The sequence below is a fragment of the Hyalella azteca genome, unplaced genomic scaffold, assembly GCF_000764305.2.
Source record: "Hyalella azteca isolate HAZT.00-mixed unplaced genomic scaffold, Hazt_2.0.2 contig4200, whole genome shotgun sequence".
NCBI lineage: Eukaryota > Metazoa > Arthropoda > Malacostraca > Amphipoda > Hyalellidae > Hyalella > Hyalella azteca.
In genome coordinates, this window is record NW_025934423.1 from 1 (window position 1) to 25,955 (window position 25,955).

At 37.8% G+C, this 25,955-nt stretch overlaps 3 protein-coding genes across 3 annotated transcripts; 2 read left to right on the forward strand and 1 right to left on the reverse strand.

The window, feature by feature from the left end:
- The first annotated feature begins 1,271 nt into the window (after positions 1-1,271).
- Positions 1,272-7,683, forward strand: LOC108681236 (splicing factor 3B subunit 4). Its single transcript, XM_018170249.2, has 5 exons — positions 1,272-1,496; positions 4,684-4,883; positions 5,260-5,418; positions 5,798-5,894; positions 6,400-7,683. The coding sequence occupies exons 1-5, from the start codon at positions 1,463-1,465 to the stop codon at positions 7,338-7,340; spliced, it is 1,431 nt and encodes a 476-aa protein (XP_018025738.1). The 5' UTR covers positions 1,272-1,462; the 3' UTR covers positions 7,341-7,683.
- Positions 7,684-8,473: 790 nt separating this feature from the next.
- Positions 8,474-14,767, forward strand: LOC108681235 (NECAP-like protein CG9132). Its single transcript, XM_018170248.2, has 4 exons — positions 8,474-8,799; positions 11,913-12,118; positions 12,835-13,019; positions 14,217-14,767. The coding sequence occupies exons 1-4, from the start codon at positions 8,714-8,716 to the stop codon at positions 14,469-14,471; spliced, it is 732 nt and encodes a 243-aa protein (XP_018025737.1). The 5' UTR covers positions 8,474-8,713; the 3' UTR covers positions 14,472-14,767.
- Positions 14,768-18,461: 3,694 nt separating this feature from the next.
- LOC108681230 lies at positions 18,462-24,233 on the reverse strand. The gene is made up of 8 exons (XM_018170243.2): positions 24,221-24,233; positions 23,121-23,256; positions 21,178-21,444; positions 20,858-20,974; positions 20,407-20,511; positions 19,898-20,041; positions 19,494-19,631; positions 18,462-19,298 (listed from the first exon to the last, which is right to left on the reverse strand). The coding sequence occupies exons 2-8, from the start codon at positions 23,254-23,256 to the stop codon at positions 19,174-19,176; spliced, it is 1,032 nt and encodes a 343-aa protein (XP_018025732.1). The 5' UTR covers positions 24,221-24,233; the 3' UTR covers positions 18,462-19,173.
- Positions 24,234-25,955: the final 1,722 nt, after the last annotated feature.

The following is a 25,955-nucleotide window of genomic DNA, read 5'->3' on the forward strand; positions in this document are numbered from 1 at the left end:
TGAGACATCGTGGGATGTAAGATGGTTTAGTTTATTGAAGTGTATTGTAGTATATTGTAGTTTATTGATATTAAAATGTAGGGGGCATTGGGATATTCTGGTTATGTAGTTAAGATATGGAACAGATTTGCGCGTCAAACTCCGGTCAGACCTTGTACCGTCATCCGTGCGCCACGCATCCATTATTACAAAAACTCAAATACAATTATCACGGTTCGCCTTGACATCTAAAATATTTGAGTTGAAAATTTATTACTATAATATCCTATGGACTGGATGTTTGTTATAAAAATCGACACACATCCTAAATAACAGCAAAATAACATTTCTTCAATTCAGAGCTGTTGTGCCGGAATTGTAAAATCAATGCTCCGCTGGATGATTATTATTGCAGAGTTTTACATAACTTCGTCTTCGATTAGAACAAAAAACGCAAGGCGACATCGAAAAAATTCACACGGGCTAGACATCACCGATAGGTGGTTAGGAGTGTATATGCAAAGTTTCGCTGAAATTGGTTCAGTAGTTTGGAAGATATATCGTGGTCGCTGCGTATTTTTGCCCATATGACCATATAAGTTGAGAACTAGTGCAAAATTAAAAAAAAATCATACTGTCTATACATCACCGTTACGTGGTTAGGAGTGCATATGCATTTTTTAAATCGGTACAGTAATTTGTGAGATAATTCGTGGTCGTTGAGTATTTTCGCCAGTATAACAATGTAACTGGAGAACGAGGGTGAAATCGAAAAAAAAAATCACACCGGCTAGACAACACCGTTAAGTCTTAAAAAATACACGTTTAGAGTTTCATTAATATGTGTTCATGAGTTTAGGAAATATTTAATGAACTCTGTGTAGGTGTATAATTATGGAGACCAGCGGAGAACCCGGCCGCAAGTCTGGTCGCAAATCAGGCCGTAAAATTGTCCTAGTAGGTAGGAATCGTCGCAAATTTGTACGTTGCTTGGTTTCCAATGAAAAAATGTGTGTTAAGAACTGAACAAACTACATTCTCGAATTCGCTGACCGTTAACCATTGCCATTGATTACTTGTGTATTTGATTTTATGCAATTTAGTTTAAAAAATGGATGTGATATTTGCTGTGCATCCGCATAAAATGAGCATTTTTATCAAGATCAAAACAACGTAAAAATTTCGATTTTAACATTTATGTTGCTACAAATTTGTTGAACCAGGCCCGGTAAAATTCATTTATTTGTATTGTTTTTTTTTCTGTCAGACGTTTACATCGTTTACTTAACGTGTAGATTCATTTGTGAAAACGTTCGAAATGTTGTGATGCCGCTGCCGGCAATCGGTAGTCCGTAACGAGTGGTCGTGTGCGTGTACACCTAAACAACAACAATACGTCATGTCTCTGTAAATGAAAAAATACTTGTTGGGTTTCGTTCTACTTTTTTCAATTTGTATTTGATCTTTGACTTGTCGAAGGACAATGGCTGCTGGTCCTATTGCAGAACGCAATCAAGGTTAGTAAATACTAAAATAGTGACTAGCCTAACAACGTAACAAGTAGACTAACAATATTGAATATAGGAGGCTAACATCCCACATCAGGTTTCCAAAAATTTTTAAATGTGCCGCAGGCTCCAAATTGCAAATTTGGGAGATGAAAACTTCAACGTTCAATCACTTCAATGTGACTTTCTGATGTGAATTCTTCAATGAAATTTGAAAATAGGCTAATGATCATTTAATCTGTAGAGACTGTAGATAGGTATGTGCAAAAAAAATTTTTTTCCCTTTGATCGTAATGAAAATTACACCACTGAAAAGAGAAAAAAATTTAGAAAATTATCATATAAGTATGAGTGAAGTAGGTTGAAAAATGAAAAAGATATGAATTTTTTCCTTTTTTCAATTTTATTCCAAAAATGGACCAACTTCTGTCACTTTTTTTGGAAAAACTATCATTTGTAGGTTTCCTATGAGCCAATTTCAAAGTTTTTAGTACCATTGGAAAGCTCATGTTGTAGACTATCTATTCTAACTAGAATAAAACATTTTGGTTGAGACTTTGACTGCAGGTGGGTGGGGGAAATGGGTGCAACTGCTAGATATGAATGCTATAACTTAACTTAAAGGCAAAATTGGATGGAATAAATTTCAGTTTCATGGTCTTGGCACCATAATTGAGCTTAAAAATATGAAATTAAATAGAATATGCAAATAAAATTTAGCAGTAATAATAATATTATCAAGTTTTATTAATATTAATTCAAAACTAATTACAATAAATATTAGTAAATACTGATATTAATAACAATATTAAATACTGATCATCATCATCATGTCATGTCTTGTCTCATCTTGTGCCTCGTGCCCTCGTCTCATCTTGTCTCATGCCTCGTCTCATCTCGTCTCGTGCCTCGTCTCATCTCGTCTCGTGCCTCGTCTCATCTCGTCTCGTGCCTCGCCTCATCTCGTCTCGTGCCTCATCACATCTCGTCTCGTGCTTCGTCTCATCTCGTCTCATGCCTCGTCGCATCTCATCTCGTGCTTCATCTCATCTCGTCTCATCTCATCTCGTGTCTCGTCTCGTGCCTCATCTCATCTCGTGTCTCGTCTTGTGCCTCATCTCATCTCGTCTCGTGCCTTGTCTCATCTCGTCTCGTGCCTTGTCTCATCTCGTCTTCGTCTCGTGCCTTGTCTCATCTCGTCTCGTGCCTTGTCTCATCTCGTCTTGTGCCTCGTCTCATCTCGTCTCGTGCCTTGTCTCATCTCGTCTCATGCCTCGTGTCGTGTCTCGTCTCATGTCTCGTCTTGTGTCTTGTCTTGTCTCATTTCGTGTCTCATTTCATCTTGTGTCTCATTGCATGTCTCGTCTCGTCTCATGTCTCATCTCGTGTCTCATCTCCTCGTCTCATGTCCAATCTCACGTCTCGTCTCATGCTTGTCTCCTCATCTCATGCCTTGTCTCATGTCTCGCGTCTCATCTCACATCTCGTCTCATGCCTTGTATCATGTCCAATCTCATATGTCTCGTCTCGTGTCTCATCTCCTCGTCCCATGTCTTGTCTTGCGTCTCATCTCATATCTCGTCTCATGTCTCGTCTCATATATTGTCTCATGCCTCGTCTCATGTACCCTCTCATCAGTCTCATGTCTTGTCTCATCTCATGTCTCAGTCTTGGCAGTAGTTCAGGACCAGCGTACCTCACTGGCTCATGACTGAACTGAACGTAAACAGCGTGACAGGACATGGTAGAAAAACTGTCCGAATGGCTGCAAATCTCTGAAATTTCGAGAGCATGCTCTAAAAACTATAATCTTGATTTCAAATTATCTTTCAATAATTTCAAAATACGATATCCATGTTTATTTCCCGCCCAAATGTTACCTCTTGCACATCCCAGCTAAGCAGGTACTTGATAGACATTTCTCGAAAAAAAAAAAGATGTCCTCATAGTTCAAGTTTTTTTAGTTCGTTTCCAAACAAAAGACAATCAAATTAAGCTAACATTTTGGCTGGACTTTCAAAATTAAATACCTTACGCGCGCCGATGCGGAAAGTGGCTGTCCGCCATTTTGCCAGCATTGTTTACGTTTGAGGGTACTTTGTGCACATACCTACTGTAGAATGTGTAGATTTATTCTAAATAGGCTAGATTCAATGAATTTGTTTAAATTTAAATAATTCATCTGAATTTTTCATGCTAATTGTTTGTTTTTTAGTTTTGTGACTACTAATATTTGTTTTCATTTTTAACTTTTTTTCTAGTTAAAAAAATAACAAGAAAAATTTTTCCCACTGAACTCCACTATGCAGAGGGTGGATGCAGCGTCGGCAATATATGGATTTTTAAGCCCAAAGCGTCGCCGGCCATTTTAAAGATGCGTCGCCGGGTAATTTTTAATGAAAAGCCATTTACGCTGAGTAATGACGAACTATTTACAAGCCACGAACTTATTACAAGGTTGCATGCACATGTTACCCCAAATAACTAATTTTACCCTAAAAACAGTCCGGTTGTACAGCAAGTGTCAACTGAACAAGTAATAAAGCAGTCTGACCGCTCTAATGCAACCGAAACTACGCAATCGAAAAAATGTTGTTTACATTTTTTGCGGGAACTCATCGCAACTGATTTCCGGACAAGCTTTGCTGCATCGTAATCCATCCAACGTACCGGAAACCTTACTTTTTTCTAAATAGTTGGCTGAAGACTGAGAAATATATTAAATGCAAGAATTTCAATCTAAATGTGTCGGCAAGATCTTCTGAAGGCAAAAATTTTGCCGATAATGCGTCGCCGTAGGTCTTTAAATCTTCGTTCACTCTCTGCACAGTGGACTGAACTTTTAAAAATTGAATTTGTACCTACTATTTCAAAAGTAGGCTAGTTCAGTAACTTCAGTGTGATGCTCAAATTTAAATCATACCTACCTATTAGCCATAGTGGCAATTGGCAAACCAGTGATTTTTTAGAATCAGTTCTTTTTTTAATTTCCTCATGTACTCAAGATTTTAACCAATTTCTTATGTATGATAATTCTGGTATCCAAGATACTTTACTGGTCTACTTATAGGACTCAAAAATGAACTTGAGTTGAGGAAGAGTCTAAAAAACTCTCTGCTTTGCCACAATGCCTATTACCTATTTAGGATTTTCTTATCTCAGCTGATCAATGTATAACCTTTTGATGTTGGTGCAGATGCCACCATCTATGTTGGAGGTCTGGATGATAAGGTGTCAGAGACCCTGCTGTGGGAGCTCTTTGTACAGGCCGGCCCTGTGGTCAATGTCCACATGCCAAAAGACCGTGTGACTCAGCAGCATCAAGGATATGGCTTTGTTGAATTTCTGGGTGAAGAAGATGCTGACTACTCAATCAAAATTATGAACATGATTAAAGTAAGTTGACCTATCTATTAAATAGACAATGAGATGAAATTCATTTCAGATAGTCAATATCTTAAAGTTGCATCATATGAAAAATAATTTCAACTACAAAGATCAAAGTATGTCCAAAGTAGATATCCATGTTAGTTTTGCTTGAGAATGTTGCTTGAATGAAATTTTTTTACTAACAATTTCTTGAAGACTTCAGTATAATTGGTAAAGAGATTAGTGCATTAAATGCTGATTCCTGTTACTATATATTAGACTATATATTCCGATATATTAGACTATATATCTATTCCTGTTACTATATATTATAGGTATATATCTTAACTGTTACTCTAAGTCTAAGATATAGTCTAATGGATCATGCATTCTCTCACTCTAGCTTTATGGTAAACCTGTGAGAGTAAACAAAGCCTCAGCTCATCAGAAAAATCTTGATGTTGGTGCCAACATCTTCATAGGGAACTTGGACCCTGAGGTCGATGAGAAACTTCTGTATGATACATTCTCTGCTTTTGGTGTCATTCTTCAGACTCCTAAGGTGAGGGCTCTGTTGTGCTTCATTTAACCCTCAACTGCCTGACATGAGTAACTGGAAAAATATTGTCACATGCCTACTCCCCCAAAAGGATACATTTCTAGTGAGCCTAAATGACTTGCAGTGATGGTTGACACAAATATCCTCAGGTTGCTACAGTCAATAGTTTACATATAATTTATTTTGAAAGTTACTTATGTTCCCTGGGAGTGACATATGGCAGTAGAAGAATAAGTCAGGTTAGATGACCTATTGAGCATTTTTTAAATGTATTTATTTGGATTTGATGCAAATTGAGTTGTATTAATTATACTGGAGAACAAACCAAAATGTGGATACTACAATATGTCTAGCATATTCATAAACTTTTATTTGTTTTCAGATCATGAGGGATCCAGAAACTGGCAATTCTAAAGGCCATGCTTTCATAAATTTTGCATCTTTTGAAGCCAGTGATGCAGCTATTGAAGCCATGAATGGTATGAAACTAATTGTAGTCTACTGCATCATGTGTATTTAAGTTATTTTTCATTCAATCAACACCATAGTTTAAAATTATATCATCAGGAATTCAACCCTGGTTAATTGTTTAGCCTTTTTTGATTTCCATTATTGTACTTTTTTACAAACACAATTTTTAGATCAATATATTAGCAGAGGTGATGCTTGGAATATATTTGAGTAGCCTCATATTTTCACTTCTTGGTTGTTGGTTAATTACATTGCTATGAAATTATAATCTTATTTAATGTACATGTTGACTGTGATGAGTCAAGATTTAGTCAGCTTCTAAATTTATCAACCAATATGCTGACGATATTGTGTGACAAATTTTTCTATCTCAAACCAGAATGGTCAGAGATTCTCTGACTGACCACCAAATTTATCAAGCAATATGCTAATGATATTGTGATTGATGTTACATTCTCTGACCAGAAGATTGGTGTTACAATCTGTGACGAGAATGTTGTACATATCTTGCAGGCCAGTACTTGTGCAACCGTGCCATCAGCATATCTTACGCCTACAAGAAAGACAGCAAGAAGGAGCGTCACGGCACTGCAGCGGAGCGTCTCATCGCCGCACAAAACCCGCTGAGCCAAGCAGACAAACCTCATCAGCTCTTTGCTGATGCTCCACCTCCTCCATCTGCTCCAATCCCTCCCCAGCCTCCCACCCCCTTGAGCATGGGCATGCCTCCCCCTCCTTCCACCCCTGTTTCCATGCCCATGCCTCCCCCTGGAGCACCCCCACCCATGGGTGTTCCTCCTCCAGGCATGGGCCTTCCACCACCTCCTATCCCTCAAAGCCTGGGACCTCCCACGTCCATGCCTCCTCCTCTTCCTCCTATGCCTCCTCCATCGTCACGACCTCCTCCCCTGCCTGGCCAGCCACCTCTCCCACCTCCCCCAACGTCGAGTGCTTCCTCCAACTCGGTTGGGAATTATGGAGCTCCCTATGGCCCCCCTCGACCCCCAGGACCCCCACCATCGTGGCAGCAGCAGCAAGGTGGCTCCGGTCTACCTCCACCCCCACCTGGGATGCCGCCCCCAATGGGAGGCCAACAAATGCCTCCTCCCCCCGGAATGCGGCCTCCACCCCCTGGCTGGCGTCCCCCGCCTCCTGGTCCTCCTCGCCCTCCGTTCGGACGGCCGCCCTTCCCTCCTCGTGGTCAAGTTGGAGGACCTCCCCCACCCCCGCCGCGGATGCTGCCGCCTCGGGGTCCTCCACTTCCTCCTGGACCTCCGGGTCCTCCACCCCCTCCACCTGGCCTCCGCCCTCCTGGCTCTCATGCACCGCCTCCACCTCCAGGCTCTGCTCCCTCCTCCAACCAATCGTCTAACGCTCCCCCTCCACCCCCGGGGATGGGGCCTCCAATGCCTCGCGCTCCGCTTCCTCCTCCGCCGCCCGGTGGTGACAAATAAAAATAATTATATTTTTCATTAGGTTAGGTCGCAGTACGTATAGACATTCGCAAACGGGATGCTAGCATATGCAGTCTTGTGTGGTTTTCTTTATATTTTAGGTGATAAATTTCATGCTACAAATTTTCCTATTTTTATATTAATCTAAAAGTCATGAACTTGTTATTCGATTCACTCTTTACCCATTATTATCCTTATTGAGCTGGCATAACATGATTGGAAAAATTTTGTTGTAGACATTTTCACAAAAAAGGTCGATTAAGAATTTGATGTATAACCTGATTTTTGTAAATCCAAGATGAAATTCATAAAAGTTTTCTAATAAATTGTCATCGGAAGTTTATCTATCGTTTAACTGGTATAATGTGGTTGTCTTTTAGACCGATTTAAAATTAATTTCCACGATATGCGCGGTAATTAGCTCCATCTGCATGGGCACGGTGGCCCAGTGGTTAAAGTTCAGAGTACCAAGATGGGAGCAGAGAGGTGCGGGTTCGATCCCAGCTTTGTGCGCTAGTTTCTAGTCAGAAACTGCATGGAGGCTGGACGGTTAAGCAAAGAAAATTTGAAGCAATGAGCTGCGAGCAAGCCCGCAACTAACAAATGCTTGACATCCGTGAGTGTGTACTTGATGCTTATTGCTGGTGATGTTCTGCAATGGTGAGAATCGGCGGCAGGTCTACGGACTAATAAACGCTGAAATCGCTATATTATTATACATTGAGGCCGGCATTTTTGCTTGAGCGGTTGGAACTAATGACTAGGCAAGCATAGAGACAGTTCGGGCATATCCAACGAGGAGGGCAGTAAATTTGAGTCGGAATACCATCTTAAGTGTCGGAATACCATCTTAAGTTTATTGGAGGTTCTTTTGTACTTAACGTTCCCCTCTGACTAGACTGGATTCTGAAAATTAGCCGATGCAGAATAAAAATTAATGTACCGTTTCTCTTTCGATCTGGATACTCTGATTACAATTCATGATAATCATCAGACAATCTCATGTTGCATCCGTGGGCTCCCAACTTTACAGTACAGGTAGTTATGATGCTTTTTGTGAGCCTAATAACAAAATATAATTAAAAATTCTCTGGAGTAAAATTATACGAATTTCTATTGCATTGATTTAGGATTTTAGGTGTATTGTAAAATAGTAATACCTTACTTGCAGCACTCCGACGTGATCACGCTCAGCTGTAACTGTGGTCCAAACGCCCCCTACGCTAGTACGGTAATTCAATTCCGGAAATCGCATCCAGGTTTTTATGGTGAAAGTGAGTGATCATTCGATTAGCCTGGTCCCACACATTCCGTGACAGTCAGACAGCGTGACTGATATTTGTGCAGCTGTATTTGATAAAAAAAAATTTGAAATGGATGAGTACGAAAGTGTGCTTCTTGTGAAGCAAGAGGTTTTTGTTTATCGCATTCCACCGAGGACAACCAATCGAGGCTACAGGTAATTAAAGTAGGAAATAAATGTATATTGCTTAACTTATATAGCTAATTTATGTAAAATGTGCTAAATTGTTAAAAAGTGACAATAACAAGTCTATAAGTATTGACCAAAATTTTCGTGATTATTCTTAATATTCTATGAGAGAAGTTTTGAGCAATCAATCTGTTCTTGTTAAGAAGATGTAGCCTTGTAGGTACTGTCAATTTCACAAAAGTTGCCAATTTACAGACAAATTTGGATTATTGTGCAACAGTGCACAGGCAGAATTTTACTAAAATCAATGGTGAATAAAATGAAGGATAATATGTGAAAGGATTCTTTTTTGTCTGCAATTTTAGGAAACTTTTGCCCAAATTTATAGTGGCATTGGAGAACATAGCTAGCCTATATATATTTTTTTTGGCCCATCAAGTTCATTTTAGAGTTGAATAAGTAGGCTAGTGAGGAAAACATCTACTCACTGATGTATGAAAACTCTGAACCATGACTGGATATTTTAAGCTGTAATTTTTTGGATTTTTTAGCTGTAAGTCCATTTCTTTGAGCCATGAGTACCTTGTCCCAGCTGACCCAGCCGGGCAGCCGCAGCCGGTGGTCATGAAAAGCCATTTGTATGCCGCACTCATTTGCAAAGTCCTATGCACGTGTTACCCCAAGGCCCAAGCCCAAATCTCTAATTTTACCATAGAAACAGCAATATAAATATTTGTATTTACTTTAGTTTAGAGGCAACTCAGCAACTGAAAACATTTTGGGTTTACTCAATACTGACATTAGTCATTATCCAGGATTTCCTATTTTGGTGGGAGCATGGTACTGAACTGCAAAACTTGAAAATTTTGTGAAATGACACATTTGTGAACTGCAATTTCTTCAATCAAACAAAAACACATTACATTAGATGATTAGAGCTGCAAGATTTCATTCCTATTGAAATTTTATGATATTAGAGCTGCTATATTTTAGAAAAAAGTAGGACTTTTACCAACTAGTAGCAGGGTTGGTGATTTTTTTTATTTAAAAAAAAAATAAAAACAAAAATCAATGATTTTTCAATTTTTTATGATTTTTTTTATTTATTTGATTTTTTTATTTTTTCAACTTTTTTGCCTTTTTGAAGTGTTATTTTTTATGTCACAATTAGCCTACTAACAATAACAGTATATGGATCATAATGGATGGCTAAAAAGGGCACTTATTGCCTTCAATAATGGCCAACAGGCCAAGGTGGTGTTTACCACTTAGGGATTTTTGGGTAAACAATTATTGGTAAGTCTATTCATTAGCTTTGTAAAGTTTGTATGGAGCAAGGTAATGAGCTAAATATTGACCATTTAACTGGCTTCAATATACAAAAACACTTCAGGAATGCAGACCTTCTAAACATTGAAGAGTCACATAACAGATAGGTAGCTGATAGCACAGTGCACAGCACTATCAATAGATCTACTAGTTTTATGTCCTATAAATCTACCAGACTCTACCCTCTATACACACCGACTAGTAGTGACTGAGTGACTGACTGCACTGTTCCCATTTAATTCAAACCAATAAACCAATACTAAACATAAACTGAATAATAACCAAACGAACCTCATACGACTTGAAATGAGACTTAAGTTATTAGAAAATCTAATACTGTTTGAAATAAACATGTGCACAATTCAAATATTTTATATCCATTCACTGCATTTAATTATTTTATACATAGTCTTATAATTGCAATTGTTTTGTTTCTAATTTTAAATTCGCATATCTAAAGATTAAAATTAAATATTTTGATTAGAATACTCGTATTAGGGTGGAAAATCTTTTTAATTGCCTAAAAGGTCAATACAGTCTCAACCTCTCAATATACAGGGTGGGGGAGAACCAATTGAGCAGTTTTGAGGTAAAATAAAAGAGTAATGGAGGTACATGGAGAAGAAAGTTTATTTTCCTAGAGGTTAGCATAACATACCATTTAGAATACTTATGTTTTGAAAACAATATCAGGAAGATGGGGTTTGTTAGCTGCAACACACTGTTCAAGTCATTCTCGGAAGTTTTCTACAGCACGTTCACACATATGGCAAGGTATGGCCATAACCTCTGCTGCAATAATCCGTTCCCTTAGCTGTGGTAGGGTGCGAGGGCGACTTCTGAACACCTTCACTTCTAGATGTCCCCAAAGAAAGAAATCGCAAATGCTCAACTCAGGTGACCTCACAGGCTACTGTAAATCATCCCTCAGAGTCTGGGAACATGCGTTTCAAAACATTGAGTGACATTCGGGCTGTGTGAGCTGTAGCCCCATCCTGCTGGAACCACACGGCTCCCAATGCTTCGATTTCAACGAAGTTTTCCATCATGGGCTGCAAGAAATTTTGCAACATTGCAGTACAGGTAGCGATCGGAATTCACTGTTACGGTTACTCCCTCCTCTGAGAACAACTCCAACAGTGTGATGCAGCTAACAAAACCCATCTTCCTGATATTGTTTTCAAAACATAAGTATTTTAAATGGTATGTTATGCTAATCTTGAGGAAAATAAACTTTCTTCTTTATGTAGGGCACCTCCTTTACTCTTTTATTTTGCCTCAAAACTGTTCAATCAGTTCTGCCCCACCCTGTATAAGCTAGCTAACACATTTAAATTGTATATTGTAATCAATATATAACAATTAGTCAAATAGGGTACTACTTATAGCCTTATAAGAATTAGCTAAGAATAAGATTAGCTGCATTAGCTAAGCTTTACAATGTATTGCACACTTGATGCCTCTGTACCAAAATCATTCAATTTATTGGAACCTAATCACACTGAAGGCAACAAGTTTATATACCAATTTGTCATTCATAGTACATTTATAGTAAACCATGAATAACAATACCTCAATATAAATTAAAGACTCCCACTCAATATATTTAAATTTATCAAAAAATAAAAAAAAAATTATAAAATCATGATTTTTTTATAAAAAATCAAGTGATTTAATCACATGATTTAATCATTTTGATTTAATCATTGCCAACCCTGATTCAGACAGTGACCATTTATTGACAAAAAATTTTTTGATGATCAATTGAACTGTATCCACTGTATTTGTAATGAACTAAAACCTCATTCTAGAGCTGCAGACTGGGATTTGGGAACACCTGATTGGACTGGAAGAATGCGCTTGGTCTCACGTGGCAAAGAATGCATCATGAAGCTAGAAGACAAAGTCAGCGGTCAAATGTTTGCTAAGTGTGTTGTGGACAAATATCCTGGTGGAGCCATTGAAGCTGTCACAGATTCTTCACGTTACTTTGTTGTCAGAATATTGGATGAACAAGGTAACTAAGATTGCCCTATAACATAACCTGTTCCCTCTTGCAAGAGGTATGGAAAATAGAGAGTTATTTCAGTTCAATATGTGAACTCTCAATATTTCATCATGCATGTTTTTAATTAATTGATAGTTCATGGATAGTAAAAAATTTGTTTCTAGGGAATGATACAGGATGCATAAACTTTGGTGATAAATTAGTTTTCAGTCAGGGTCTTATCATGGAGAAATTTTTCCTGAAGTGGCTGATTATTATTTCAGTAACTAGCATGGATTTAGGAGACAGCTTTAAAAATAATTATAAGCCATGTAAGAAAGTAAGATTTTTTGAGGCAAATTACATTGTATTGATTTCATAATTTGCATGAGTTGATATAAAAACCAAAAACTGCATTTGAAGCTTCTTTTATTGAAACATGTGGGCACTATCAAGAGTTGCTTGCTCAAATTAATCAAAGTAAAGGTACCTGCAAACCTGTATGCTGCTCTGTAGGTTTGCATGTCAAATGTGAGCAATTCAGCGCAAATTACATGCTTACTAAAACCAATTCTCCATGTATCCAGCAAGAAATACTGCTGTAGTTTCATTAACTGTTTTATCGATTTCACCAGTGGTTAGTAGAATTTTTAATCTTGTTTATAAATATAGTCAAACTGTGAGTATGTAATGTGAATCAACATTTTAGAAAAATACATATTAATACAATATATAATTCATTTCAGGACGCTCAGCCTACATTGGCCTTGGTTTTGGTGATCGGTCAGACAGCTTTGATTTGAATGTTGCCCTCCAAGACCACTTCAAATGGATAAAAGTGGAGGCAGAAGCTGAGAAGCCTGAAGCTGCTCCCTCTCTTGACCTTGGCTTCAAAGAAGGAGAGACCATCAAAATTAATATGAAAATTACAGTAAGACCCTAATTTATGGCCCTTCTATAAGACTTTGTCTGTTGCCCCAAATTTTATAAGCTCTCTCAATTAAAATACAGCAATTGGTGATACGTAGCTTCTAGATTAATCCAATTGTGGTTTGAATCAAATTGCATTTCAAAAAAGGTTATCTTTCTGCTTGAAAACATGGGATTGATATGTTAATCTTTGTGAGATCTCTGTCGATTTTAATATGTTTAAATGAATGAAATGTTACTGCAGTGTTTATATTCAATTACAATTGATGATACTCAAGTACGGTATGTAGTTCTTGCCTTGGCACATTGTTAGCCCAGTGTTTGGGACATCTGACATGAAATTCTCAACGTCTTTTCAAACACAGGCTTTTACCTAAAAAGTGGTAGAGATTAATTTGCAGCAGTTTAGTTATCAGTTCCTTGCAAGGTCACTTGGATAAAGATTGGTTGATTTTAGAATGAGGAATTTCAGACTCCTTACAGCAACATGAGGATTAAAACTAGTCCATGTGGTGACTTACTATTGAGAAATGTTAACTAATTTCACAACAACACAATTTGAGGAAAATTAACCGAGTCAACTACGTATGCAGAGGTGCTGTACTTGAATGATGCAATTGCTCTCCAGTTTATGGACAGATATTTAAATACGGTATTGTTGATCCGTTCACAAACTTGGATGTGTCCCATGAGGCAGTATGTCAACACAAACGAATTCTCCTGTTGGCATCTATCAAAATTAGATGTTTCTGCAAGTCTTCTTTTGGTTGTAACACCTGCCACAATTGTTCAAATTGCACGGATTTGTGAATATGTTAACCATCTTTTACTGTCTAACAAAGTCAATGACTCGGACCGCTCTAATGTGTAATAATGTTCTTAAATCCTCAGTGTGGCAGTTATGAGCTTTAGCCTTATTACTACCATTGTTATTTTCTAATATCATCACAGCTCATCAATAGTGATAAGGCTTGGTTTCCGCGAAAATTATGGCGTAAAAAGGTCAAACAGTTTGATCGTGAATTGCTGAACTCTGAATATTGTCAACCAACTGGTTGTAGTGAGGCAAAATTTTCTTGACACAACTCGGCCAAAACCTATTTGATTGTCAACCGAGGTTCCTTTACAGATATGAATCTCAAAAGAAAATTTAAAAAATGTTGACAGCAAACTGACTTTCAATGCTTTTGTTTTGCAGAAAAAAGAAGGTCAGGATGGCGATGCGAAGTCACGGCCAAAAGCCAAGAACGATGGAGGCCTTGGGCTTCTACCTCCCCCTCCTGGAGGTGTGAAACTTGCTCCTCCGCCAGCTGCACCTGCTGCGGCCGAGCCCCCCAGCCAAACGGGGGGCGACTCGTGGGGTGACTTCGTCGGTTCTTCAGAAGCTCCTGCCGCGGCGGCCTCTTCGAAGCCAGTCACGGGAGCTCCTGCCGCCGGCTGGGTTACCTTCTAATAAGAATATAAGCATTGCCTGCAGTCCTTCCCTCAACTTGTTACAGACTTACATTGCCAAATATGACTCATGCGGGCACCAACGGCCAAATTAGCTAGAAAATTATGCGGAAATGTTCGTGTCTGTGACGAGGGTGTGGACGTGAACTCGGGAGCGGATGACCGGAATAAGTTGTAGCTCAGCGAGCTCCTCACGTTCGGTTGTCCTAACCACCAGAGGGGGTCCTGCTTCAAGTTCTAATGCTGAATTGAAATGAATCAAGTTTTTTATTTCTTTATTTGCTCTCTTTGCTAATTTTTTTGCTGATTTTCATTCTATTTGTACTCGACTAAAATGTTTTATTCGACAGTTAATTCAAGTTTGCTTACTTCTTAATCTCCATCTTACGATTATCGACGGCTGTGGCCAAAATTGTTTCCGATTGTTGAAAGATCTACCCTCTTGCTTTCTTGAACACATATTGGCAGCATAATGTATGTTTCTCGTTTAAAGATCTTTCCTTTCTCATTTAATTCCTAAATTACTTGAAAGGCTCAGAATGTTAATTAAAAAATTCTTACGAACATTGCGGAAAATTAAAAGCTCTCTCATTTCCAGCATGTCGTCTTAATACCGGAGGCCTAAATTTGTCTTCATTATTAAATTCAACTCAGCTGATCTCAAATTGTTCTTTCCTGAATAGAAATTATTTTTGGTGTTCCAGCTCTTTACCTTTTGTGGTTTAAGTCCTTTAACCAAAATTGAGAAAAAATTCTTGCATGATTCTCTGATCAGAAACTTGACTTAGATCGCAGAAAACGTGGCCACTCATATCTTAAATTGTTTTTTATTGTATGCCAATAGATATCTTCGAGAAAAATTTGTTTATTTATCTCATTCATTGCAAATATGAAAACTCACTACAAATCCTCTCCCAATTTTGATGTGATTATTTAATCACCCATATTGGACGGTTGGTCAATGTATACCAAGTTATGTTATTTAATATACATTTTTATGTAATTTCTACCGATCGTACGAATTAATGTTATCGTTTCCAAGAGATGCTTATTCCTCTATGGTTGCGTGATTATCGCATGGCTGCGTTATCAGTATTAGTGTTTGTTGTGAATCTTTCACCCTGAAAATTTATTTTCTCGACTCTGAATGAAAATTGTATTTATCTTCCCGTACAAACAGCCGAACGACTGTTGCCATGTTGCTTGGGCTGTAAGCAGGCATTTAGAAGTGTTCCGTAATGTGTTCAATTTAATGTGATCCACGGACTTAGCTGTGTATTCATTTGCGTCCCTTGTTTTCTTATAAAATTTGGTGTCATTATTTGCGCATGCATCTTGCTGAAAACTACCGAGATCACTGGCACTAATTACTTAAATTAATCTTCAGTTTACATGAATGACTAACTCAGGATCTTGGTTGCTGTTCGACCCTACCGCTCGCGACCGCACCACGGCTCATGTACAAGTCGCGCTGTGTCGATAGCATACATGGAGCTTTGTGTTCCATCAAGTCTAAGCTACAACGATTTATGTACTTCATTAGTTGTTTGCAGTCATGGTACTCGTCGACATTGTTTACTTTATGCCTTAGCTGCTGTAATAGCCGTGCTATCCAGGAGTTGTAGGCACATCAATAGCCGTTCGGTAGGTAGTTGAGTGAAGTTCTAGTGAATTAAACAGTTTATTGTCCTATAATATCATATCTAGTGGGAATGTCGCGGAAAATACTGTTTGTGTTCATTGTAAGAAAATTATCATGTTGAGTCAAGATGGTCGGCAAAGTAACTCAATGCGCGTGTGTTTGCCGTCGTTCTGATTAGTAACAGCCTGGCATATAATATATACTATATATAAACCATATAATATTATAATCTCAAGTAGTTTTTTACTTCTCCACTCTATTTCACGCGAAAAATGTGACTGGTAGCAATGTATATTTTACGAGGTATCTTGACTTTGATTGTTCAGCGGTTGAAAATTTGCTTGTATTTAAAAAGCCCAAATCGAGTTTGATGACATCCTGAGGTACTACACATCTATTCGACCACGTCGACCTTACAGTGTACTACTACAACAAAATTTTTTTAGTTTTACTTGTGATTAGATTATACATTTGTACTATTTTATATTATATTAATATGCAGTCAATGCTACAAAATATTGAATGTTGTGTAACAGTGCATCAGTTGGAGTTTAAATCTCTATTTTCGCTCGCGTCATATCATAAGGCTAGGTAAATCAATATTGGTTCAGTGGTTCTAAAGTTGCCTGAAATGTTCCAGGACTTCGCCGCCAACATGATACATTCCGATGTACCTGTCTTGGATGAGGTTGTCTGTCCAATGGCGAAATTACGGATGTCCTTCTGATCTTCTCCCCTGTTCGGTGCATATTTGCAATAACGTCTTGATAAGCGTGACCTTTCTCTGTATGGATACTAATTCGTTCAAAGTGGGATCAAATATGTGCAAAAACTTCAATTCAATCGAATGAATTGCGTAATATTTTTAATTTTCTTTGAATAAGTTATTTATGTACTTCTCGTGATGAGGAATCCTTGTCCGCATCTTTGAAGCCCCTATGGTGGCTTAGACTTTAATTTGCCTGACATGAAATTCTTGGTGGTCAAGAAGATTGAAGTTAACTTCTCTTTCAGCTATTACTTCACTTTTCTTCGCTCGGTGGGGTTCCACTGTAGAGAATCCAGCTTAATAAGAAAGGTTTAGTGCACGCCTGCAACAAGCATCTGTTTGGCAAAATGAGTTTCGTAGATGTCAGAAAATCACGCCCTACTTCAGTAGGTAATCGCGTAGCATTTAAGTAGAGCAAGCGTAGCTCGGTACTAGTATGGCATAGTTCAAAGTGTTATTTGAGAGTGAAATATCAGTTGGTAAGTGTTGAAGAAATATTATAAGGTTTACTGGGATTATGAGTATGTTATTGTTCGCTGCAACTTCTCTAAGATAAAATTTTAAACGTGTTCTTAATGTTGCAACTCTTGAACTATAAAGAAATTATTTCAAATCGACCGTTGTTCTCTTTATCATTCTGGAGCATTTAAACTTCGCGAAGGGCGACTATGCTGAACTCCGTGAAGCAGTGAATTTTTGGACTGCAATAAGTAAGGACATCATGGACATGACAGTGGCCGACTCATGGTCATCTCTCAAGGACATAATTATGTTTGCAGTTGATGTGTCTCTATTCTCAAAGACTTCACTTTACGCTACAGCCGCTCATGCTGGACACTGTCAGAGTGTCAGTGTCAAATGCCTTGGCAAAATCAAGGTACACTGCATCCACTGGCTCCTTTCGTCCAGCAGGCGAGTCCTATAATTCAGAGTAGACAAGAGGTTAGTGGTGCAGGATTTGCCGGCAATAAAGTCATGTTGACAGTCTGAGTGGACATTATTAACCAATAAGCGATCCCTCACATCAGTTTCCATTACCTTAAAAACCAAACTTGTCAAACTGACAGGGCGATAGTTGCCCGAACAGCTGTTGTCACCTTTTTTGAACAATGGTGTCACTTGAGCTTCTTTCCAGTCAGCCGGCAAGATCCCTTCGTTCAAGGTTTAAAAAAAAAAAAATAGCCAATGAGTGCGTTAGGACTGTTGCGAACTCATTGTCCACGCGACTTGTTGGGATTCAGAGCGACCAGGAACTTGAGAACCTCTTCTTTGTGTATTTCAAAACCTGTTAACTTCGAGCCGACTGGGCGCTGGAATACTGTTCCCGGGCTGAATTACCGTTCAAGTCCTCATCTTTGAACACACTGCTAAAAAACTAACGTTAGCCAGGCCCTCGTAAGAGGATGTATTTCGTTGATCTACTTTTAGATCACTAGATCAGAGATACAATCATTTGTCTTTCACTTCGGGTTAGTTCCTCATTTTAGGCAATATCCTTCTCAGATTATTTCACTACAGTACGATAATCAAGTGATAACGAGAAAACTTCAGAAAATGTAATATTTTCAGTCTTTCGGGAGGACAATAAAAATATGAAAGCGTGAAATCTATATGCAAAAGATTTTAAACTTGTGTCATTTGGAGAAGATACTGGCAGCGGTAGAAATTAAAATCTAGTAAGTTAGTGATAAGATTTTGTTGACGAATTTAAAGGTCTATGGGCGGACCGGATAAGAAAATTATATGACCCTTTGCTTCAAGTCCATAACTCTGTTCGAAAATGGCTCTGTTATCCAGTTTCTTTTGGGAGGGAGGGACAAATCAGACTGCGAGTTGTGGCACCATATTCAATTAGCATTCTTCACCGTTATATATGTTTATTTACTTCTCTGCCGTATATCAAAATTTCTAGTTTTTGCCCTAGACGACTTCAAAATTATCTTCAGATATTCTGATTCGATGGGTATTCTAGAAACTGGCTCGAATAACCACTGCACTCTTTATCACTGCACTGGAATAACCGTTGCATATTATCGCTGCAAGGCTTCAACGCACGAAATCAATCTTTCATTAGAAATAATTTAGATATTTCCATTTAACCGTATTGATATGTTTACTTGACAAATGAAACCGTCATACATTTTGAACTCATCAGATTCATACTGTTTTCATTTCATTAATTTTTATTCGGTTAGTGGGGGTGTTGGACTTCAGGTGCATTATTGATTTTTGGCCATAGCAACAAATAAATAAAATATAACAAGCACAAGAGTGGCAATAGCAACTGTTATTTCAGCAAGGTTGTATTCTGTAGCTGATGGAGAAGCCCGCGTTGCCACCATCGTTGAGTACTGTATCTGCATGGTTGGTTTCTGTCTCGTCTGTGACAACGTAGAGTACGAAAGGCTGCACCTGGCCTGTCAAGATGAATACAATTGTGAATTAGTTTATCATAATGTTTCTATAGAACCATGATTCTCTGCACTCGTCTCTAGAATTGAAATCAAAATTGAAATTTAATTTTTACTCTATGCTGGGAATATCCTCACTCTCTCAGCTATTTTAAACGGAGATCCGATTTTCCCCAGTTTCCGGTCTAAATTGCTACTTACTTTCAACTTTGCTCGGGAAGTTTACGCCGCAGTAGCGATCAGAGGTGATGGCGGGGTAGGATACGTCAGTTATGATCCCATTTGGAATAATCAAGTAATCCGTTGTGCAGTCTGTACTGCCAACTGATCCGATTGTTCCTACAAATTGAAAATCAAGAAACTTAGCCTTAATGATCACTGTTGTGCATAAAGACATAATATCCTATAAACACGTGATAAAATTAACATTTTATGGCAGGCAAGCACATATTTTAAGATTGCATTACCAAGCATCATAACTTACTAGATATGAATATATTCGTTCAGATCCAGAAAAAGGAATTAAATTTAATCTATTTTATAAGGCGGTGTCTTTTGTAAATAATTTCTTTTCTCTGTGCCTACTTTTCGCCTAATATACTTGCCTATGGGCCGTGCAGCCGGATCACCACTCAAGGAGAAGCTGTAGTCATTGGTCACCCCTGATGTTTTTCTGTAAGCGATGCTGCAGAAGCCAGACTGCGACTTAATGCAAACGCTGTAAGTCTGGTTTGCCAGCTGCGTGGTGGCTACATCCGAAGAAAACGTTCAGGAATTTTATATTGAATTTTATCTTTAGTATCATTATTACCATCAGGAATTTACATACTAATTATTTTATTCTTGTTCCGTCGTGCAGATACATTTAGTTTTTTGGGAATTGAGTTCGTATTCGTTCTTATTCAGTGGTCAATCAATTCGATTATCATATTATACTCCGACGAATTGTTGGTCTTTAAAACTAACAAATCTATTTCGTTTTTTCATCATATAACAAGTCTAACTTTTCATAACCAAATAAATAGGCAGCAACACTTTTCAGGCAGCAAGAATTTTTGAAATTTTCCATATATTCAAATAGTAAGTTGAAAAATTTGTTTATTCAATTAGTTACCCATAGGTGCAGTGTTGATCAAATCAGGGTTTGCGTCGTACGGGGAGTTGAAGCTTTTTATGGTTCCGAATGTGTTGGTGAAGTACTGAAGGCATCCTGCCGGAGCTGACAAGTGAGAAGAAGTGAAATAAATGAATATGTGGATCATGCAATAAAAAATGTTTGCAATATTTTTGGTATGGAGTGATTCACTTCTCGAAAATCCATAATTTTAGATGTATCATGAAAGCGAAAATTTGCACATGATCGGTTCACAAAACTCGTCTCCAGATTTGATAACATGACGAAATCATGAACGACTCGTATCGTAATTAGGTAAAGTTTCATATTGATAGAATTTTTTTCGCGATGCGTTTCCCTAACATAGTTATGTATGCACCCGTGAACATTCACAGAATTTAAAATAATGAATAATAAATATGAATAAAAGAAGAGTTATATATATTGATACCTCTGTTCACTGCGTTGCACTTTATTTGTGTGACGGATATGTTCCACTTGGCACCCGCTGTTGAGGTGTGAACGGTGATATTGACACTCCTACTGCCAGGGATCACGTCCATGTATACTAAAAATTAGACAATACATATTAAATAACGCAACCAATATACGCAGCTAATAGCCCTGTGTATAAGCGCCTTTAAAGGTACACAACTTTTACACGTTATTGCATTCAATAGGCAATTTAATCGTTAAAAAATACTTCATTCATAATATTTCTGTAAAATGGCAATCCAAATGATAGTTTAAGTAGAACAATATTCGACTTACGATGCTGGCCAGAATTGTTTCCGCAAATTAGTGGGATATTCGTTACTCCTCCAGTCACTTGTAGGAAATCCTGTTCACACACTCCTTCTCTATTGGGCTGAGCTAGCGAGAAATCTATAAAATCCAGGCGAATCTGACAGATATTCTTGTTGACAAGATAAACTTTGAGTTTGCAGGCACATATAGGAGTGGTTGTGACTGATGGATATTCAGGGTTTTGGAACAGCGTTCCGTTGATGTTCGTTGACGATTCACAACTGCGCGTAACTGTAAAGTCACATTGCGAATAATATATTTAAATTCTGCACAGTTATTACTCTGTAATTTACAACTCAACTTTATCGTTGTTACTGCTACAATCAGCGTATCTCTCATAGTTTTCAATCGAGAAACTTGGCTCCTACATTCTCTCTATACTTTTAACAGGTTCTATCGGAAGAATGTACATGGCCAAATCGATATACTTCACTATATTGTATTGTTACTGCCTCCCACATGCATTCATGTTTGAAAAACCAATGAGATAAAGACAAAACTTCTCACTAGTTCCAGAAATTTCTACCAACTTTTACTTAACAATATATTTTTAACAATTTTTAACAATGACAGCATAAACTTTGAGTCTACATGCATCAGGCGCAACGGTGGTGTCAAATGATCGTCAAGATTCTTGAACGCAGTTCCAAATTTGCAAATTTGACGTTCGTTGACGACTCACAGTTGCGCTTAACACAAGTCCAATATCAAATAAAACATTCAATGACTGGAACATTGTGTCATGATCCAAAAATGTTCACAATAAGCTCTTCCTAGGAATGGATCGTTAACGACTTTTACCCTTTGATTTAACACTTGTGTCAAAGTTGGAATAACTCTGTCAGAACTCTGGTTCTGTCTCTGTCAGATCCAGAGGATCTAGTAATCGATTGAAGAAGAACCTGAGGGGTTTTGGTTCGTTTATAATTGATCGAATAACATATTAAATATTCATTGGCCAGGGAAGGATAATAACAAGACGTGTATCTAAGCGTAAGTATTAAAGATAGGTTCACGGGATACACTAGATAGAAGTTACAGGATCAAAGCACAGTATGTGCAGTAATTTTGGAGATAGAGTGTAACGACACTGCGTGTTGGTATGAGTGCCGGAGTCTAAGACGACGTGAGTATTTTCCAGGACTTACTTTTATATTCAGAATAATGAATTCACTGTGTGGGGTACACAGTGAATTAATAGAGATAGATATTATATCATAACCAGTCTTTATTATATGTTGGTAATTCGAGCTTAGCCAGCCATTTTTAGCGCATTTTCTCATTCATGGAAAAAAGGCGCTATTGTGCTCGTCTGATCGTCATGTCCGTCTGTCTGTCCGTCCGTGACTTCACGTTTTCGTCGACGAGAAAATGAGCTCTCTGTCACTCACTGCAGTGAGCAATAAGTTATATTTTTTATGATGTGTGTGCCTGGATTTCGATTAAACGTTATATATCCAGATAACTTAGTTCGTAAGCTGTATATGTATGCAAAAGCAATAGTTTTAAATAATTTTAACCACTTTTCACGTTAGTTTAGCTGTTGTAACGACGAGATAGTAGTAATAGTGTACAGAATATTTTTAAAAGAGACATGTTGAAGGATTGATTCGGGCCACGTATTCGGTAGCCCGAATTGATTATTCAGGTTATTACTACATAGTGTTTATACGCATGTAAAGAAAGTCCTACAGCGTTACGAAAGAATAGATAATTTAATAATAAGAATAATAAAATTTCTCTAGCCCAAGCTACCAAGTTGAAAATTTGATGAGACTTCTTAATACGAGTAAGGAAAGTAATGAAAGTCTTCAGCAGTTGATTGAAGATAATTCCAGATGAATGAAAATGTTAATAAAATGACCAATAATTAAACTGGTTGATTTAGTTCACATGTTAAGACTCACGTTGAGGAGAGCTGTTCAGACCGTCAATTTGATGCGGCCGTTCCAGGTCTTCGATCGTCGCCGGCGTCGCTGGCCCTAACGCAGCCAGCAGCGCCCAGCAGGCGATAACACGTGAGTAACACATCATACGGGGCATCTGCGCTGTAGAATATAATACTTTACATGGTTTATTTCATACTTTACATGTTTTATTTCATACGTTACATGTTTTATTTCATACGTTACATGTTTTATTTCATATTTTACATGTTATATTTCATACTTTACATGTTATATTTCATACTTTACATGGTTTATTTCATACTTTACATGTTATATTTCATACTTTACATCTTCTATTTCATACTTTACATCTTTTATTTCATACTTTACATGTTATATTTCATACTTTACCTGTTTTATTTCAGACTTTACATGTTTTATTTCAGACTTTACATCTTTTATTTCATACTTTACATGTTTTATTTCATACTTTACATGTTTTATTTCATACTTTACATGGATTGCTTTTTTTTCGCGAAATTAACGTGCTGAAAGAGTGTGTATTCATTTTGCCTGAACATTAAGCTTAGATATAAAACTTGAGCTGTACTGTCATTTAAGGAAGAAAAAATTCAGGCCATGCATTTTTGGGAGATCATACACGGCCGTGCATGGGTAAGAAGAAATACATTCACTTAACTCAATAGTTCTCCAAGACTTCATTGATAGTGAATCGCCGGCCGGATATATCATTCAAATTAACGAACCATTACCCATGATGGGGCATAATTGAAGTTCATTAACGTATTGAACAATGGTTTTGATCATTGGAAAGAAAACCTGAGCCATGATTATGACTCACGCGACTTGACTTTTATCGTGACTTTATTTTAACTCTGTACATTCGCTGTTGAACCAAAGACTATTCTTTTTTTCGCCTGGCGGATATAAATCGATAATTCTGATACCCCACGAACTTATTAACTAATCCTCCCGAACTATACCTAATCTTCCCTAACTATTATTATGAGTTAGGTAATATCATAATAAAGAGTTCAGATTAAAATCATCTCCCATTTACATGCACATTTCCCTCACACGAGTAAAGCCCCACGCACCTGAACAAGAAGCTGCTGGAGTGCGTGTGGCTGGACGCTGCGGTGGCCGCCACTTTTATGCCCGCCACACGCGCCACAAATTCCATGTAGACCTATGACTTCATTAACATTTTAATGCCCTTTAAATTATATTCTTTAATCTTCAATAACTTTTTGTCGGATATAAGGGCGCTATAGATTTAATATTCAAAATTTTCCTCCATATTCTTCGTAGAGCTTGCGCTCAATGGCGCATTTGACGTAATTTGCATTTCACGTTGAGGTCGCGTCACGGCCATTCATGTGGGTCGTTCTGACCCATTCATGGGACACTTGGTGCTGTGGGGCACCTGAGAGGTCGATGCCTTTTACTGACCTTTGAAAGTTAATTGATAGAAATATTAGTGAAGTGATCATTGTGGACACCTTGATAATTAAATTAGCTAAAAACAAGCTATCATTTGATAGATGGAAAGTGAAATAATAATTAAGTAGATGGAATATATTGCGGGTAGGAAAACAACAAGTTATATCAAAATTTTCAAGTCTAAATAAATAATAGACTATGGTGGGCATTTTTAATTTATAACACATACTATGGTCGGATTTCCAATACGGTTCAGAAATGGAAAATTTCACTACGCAGCTTCTATTAAGAAAGATGCAAGTCATCATAAATAAACGTTATTTGTTCTTCATTCGATGTTAAGCACTTAATTGGCCGTGAGATTGTCTCTAAGAAGCTGCGAGTTTGCGACTTCATTTCTCCAACGAAATGTTATAATTTCAATGAATTCTTATTTAAAAGTAAATATTTTTATTATCATGTAATATTCAATGCATGAACTTCATTTCAATTAATTTCGTGGTTATTCTATTGCTTTATAACTTTTCACCCTACTAGCACAATCCATAACAAGACTATTGTCAACTGTCATAAAAGCTTTTTTTCTAAACTATTGCGGTGCTTCTAACGATTTTGTATTCGATATGAAATCAAGAATAATTTACATCGGTCCCGCCCTAGCTGTCTCAAGATTATTGTAGACATCTTATAACACAAGATTATTTCTTATTTTCTTTGATTATTTCCCCCCCTACATTCACATTAAGAGTAGAAACAACTCAGAACCACTCACTCAGCACCACACACTCAGCACCACACACTCAGCAGCACACATTCAGCAGCACACACTCAGCGCCACACACTCAGCACCACACACTCAGCACCACACACTCAGCACCACACACTCAGCGCCACACACTCAGCACCACACACTCAGCACCACACACTCAGCACCACACACTCAGCACCACACACTCTGCACCACACTCAGCACCACACACTCAGCACCACAGTGCAAATGTTTGCCTGTGTGATATTGTAGTGACTCGAATTATATCTCGCACTAGTATTTCTCTCGAATCTCATGATTAATTTTATTAAACCTTTAAACTCATGATTATCGACCTATATGTAACAATATATTACTTAATTATCTTGATCTCGATTACTTACTTCGGATTTCATCAATTTCATTATTAAACCGTTATAAAAATATCCAGTCAGTTAATCATAAATTTTTGAGCACGAAAAACACTTGTGGCATCCTCTTCTTCAATATCTTGTGGCGCGTCTCTGTAGCGTAGAAGTCTCTGCTCGCTGGTGCGTTATTCTGAAGTGACGCTGATAATTTGATTTAAATTAACTTTCTCTCTAGAACTCTCATCTCGGACTGTCTAATTATTTGTATTG

Bases quoted from the DNA above. Each gene is read 5' to 3' on its own strand.
- LOC108681235 (XM_018170248.2), top strand. From the start codon at position 8,714: ATGGATGAGTACGAAAGTGTGCTTCTTGTGAAGCAAGAGGTTTTTGTT. The intron at 8,800-11,912 runs GTAATTAAAGTA...ACCTCATTCTAG, and splicing joins ACAACCAATCGAGGCTACAG to AGCTGCAGACTGGGATTTGG. The intron at 13,020-14,216 runs GTAAGACCCTAA...TTTGTTTTGCAG, and splicing joins AAATTAATATGAAAATTACA to AAAAAAGAAGGTCAGGATGG.
- LOC108681236 (XM_018170249.2), top strand. From the start codon at position 1,463: ATGGCTGCTGGTCCTATTGCAGAACGCAATCAAG. The intron at 1,497-4,683 runs GTTAGTAAATAC...ATGTTGGTGCAG, and splicing joins TATTGCAGAACGCAATCAAG to ATGCCACCATCTATGTTGGA. The intron at 5,419-5,797 runs GTGAGGGCTCTG...ATTTGTTTTCAG, and splicing joins TCATTCTTCAGACTCCTAAG to ATCATGAGGGATCCAGAAAC.
- LOC108681230 (XM_018170243.2), bottom strand. From the start codon at position 23,256: ATGCCCCGTATGATGTGTTACTCACGTGTTATCGCCTGCTGGGCGCTG. The intron at 20,975-21,177 runs GTAAGTCGAATA...TCTAATTTTTAG, and splicing joins AAACAATTCTGGCCAGCATC to TATACATGGACGTGATCCCT. The intron at 19,299-19,493 runs GTAAGTAGCAAT...TCATCTTGACAG, and splicing joins CTTCCCGAGCAAAGTTGAAA to GCCAGGTGCAGCCTTTCGTA.